At 52.2% G+C, this 1,237-nt stretch overlaps 1 protein-coding gene across 1 annotated transcript in view; it reads right to left on the minus strand.

Moving 5' to 3' along the window:
* Positions 1 to 1,012, minus strand: part of LOC107080956 (calcium/calmodulin-dependent protein kinase type II delta 1 chain-like) — a 9,314-nt gene extending 8,302 nt beyond the window's left edge. Inside the window, exons 1-2 of the mRNA XM_015369166.1 lie at positions 916 to 1,012; positions 640 to 699 (exon numbers count right to left, since the gene is read on the minus strand). Coding sequence (XP_015224652.1) covers positions 640 to 699; positions 916 to 1,012 — 157 coding nt within the window. The remainder of the gene's footprint in view (positions 1 to 639; positions 700 to 915) is intronic.
* Between the last annotated feature and the right edge of the window lie 225 nt (positions 1,013 to 1,237).

Consider the following 1,237-nt stretch of genomic DNA (forward strand, 5'->3'; position numbering starts at 1 on the left):
GCCAGATTAAAGCTGGAATAATGCCAGATTAAAGCTGGAATAATGCCAGATTAGGAGCTAAAGAAGAAGCCTAGTTGGTTCATAACTGAGCGACTTTAATCTTTTAGTGAATTATTCTCAGGTTTTCGTCCCGTTTTCTCAGCATGTTGAGCAGAAGGTCTCATTCTGATCCGACGCTTCTCATCAAACATGGGCGGCCATGTTGGATTTCTGCGCAACACTGAGCTTTCCTGAAAATGCAAAGATCTGAAGTAGAAACAGCGTTGCATCATCTGATGATGGGGGAGCGTGCGGAGCGGCCAGATGCTCCAGTCTGCTGGAAATAGAGCAGGAAGGACAGGACGGCGCTGGGGGGCGGAGCCACACAGCACAGCCTCATGAAGCCTCTGCTTCTGTCTCCTTGAACCCCAGTGGGCCTCAGCAGATGGCCGCTCACACTGAGCCTGGTTCTGGTTCCTCTCCTCTATTGCTGCAGATTCTATATCTCCTATATCTACCTATTCATCCTGTAGAGTCAGTGGCTAAATGATCTGACTGATCTGGATCTAGAAAGTGTCCTGAGATGATAGGATGTGAATTGGAGCATAGAAATAAAGTGAATAGAATAAATGAACAGTGTGGATGGGTGGTCATATCTACCGATGTTGGCGTGTTTGAGCAGGCGGCAGATCCGCGCCTCGCGCTCCAGCTTCTGGTGATCTGAAGACACAAACACAGGAAGTGTTAATGACAACATCCTGAGACTCCTCCCACCCCGTCAGACTCCTCCCACCCCGTCAGACTCCTCCCACCCCGTCAGACCCCTGGAGGGACAGGTCGTCCTCCCAGCAGAACCAGCCGGGTCCGTTTAAACCCAACAGAACCAGCCCGCCAATCAGAGTAGAACCAGGATCCATCTGATGGAGCTAAGCCAACTGTCACAGAAGAAGTAGTCCGACCTTTCAAAATAAAAGCCTGTGCAGGGGCCAAAGCTGAGGCCCTTTGGGCCCAGAGGCTCCTGAAGTTCCTCCATCTGCTGGTTTGGTTCAGGCTGCTGCAGTGTCAACAGGAAGAGGAACCCCCCCTCCCCTCAGAAGGTGTCAAACTGTTTTAGCAGCTCTGCAGGCGTCTTTCTCAGGGCAGCTGATGGCGGCGTTACTGCGGGGGGGGTGGGGGGTGCAGCTGAATGACTGCGGTTCCGTCTCTCTGCACAGAGTCCAACACGTCTGGATGAACCTGAACCCATCATCAGCCCTGA

The sequence above is a fragment of the Cyprinodon variegatus genome, unplaced genomic scaffold (genome assembly GCF_000732505.1).
Source record: "Cyprinodon variegatus isolate N-32 unplaced genomic scaffold, C_variegatus-1.0 Scaffold2576, whole genome shotgun sequence".
In the NCBI taxonomy this organism is placed as follows: Eukaryota; Metazoa; Chordata; class Actinopteri; order Cyprinodontiformes; family Cyprinodontidae; genus Cyprinodon; species Cyprinodon variegatus.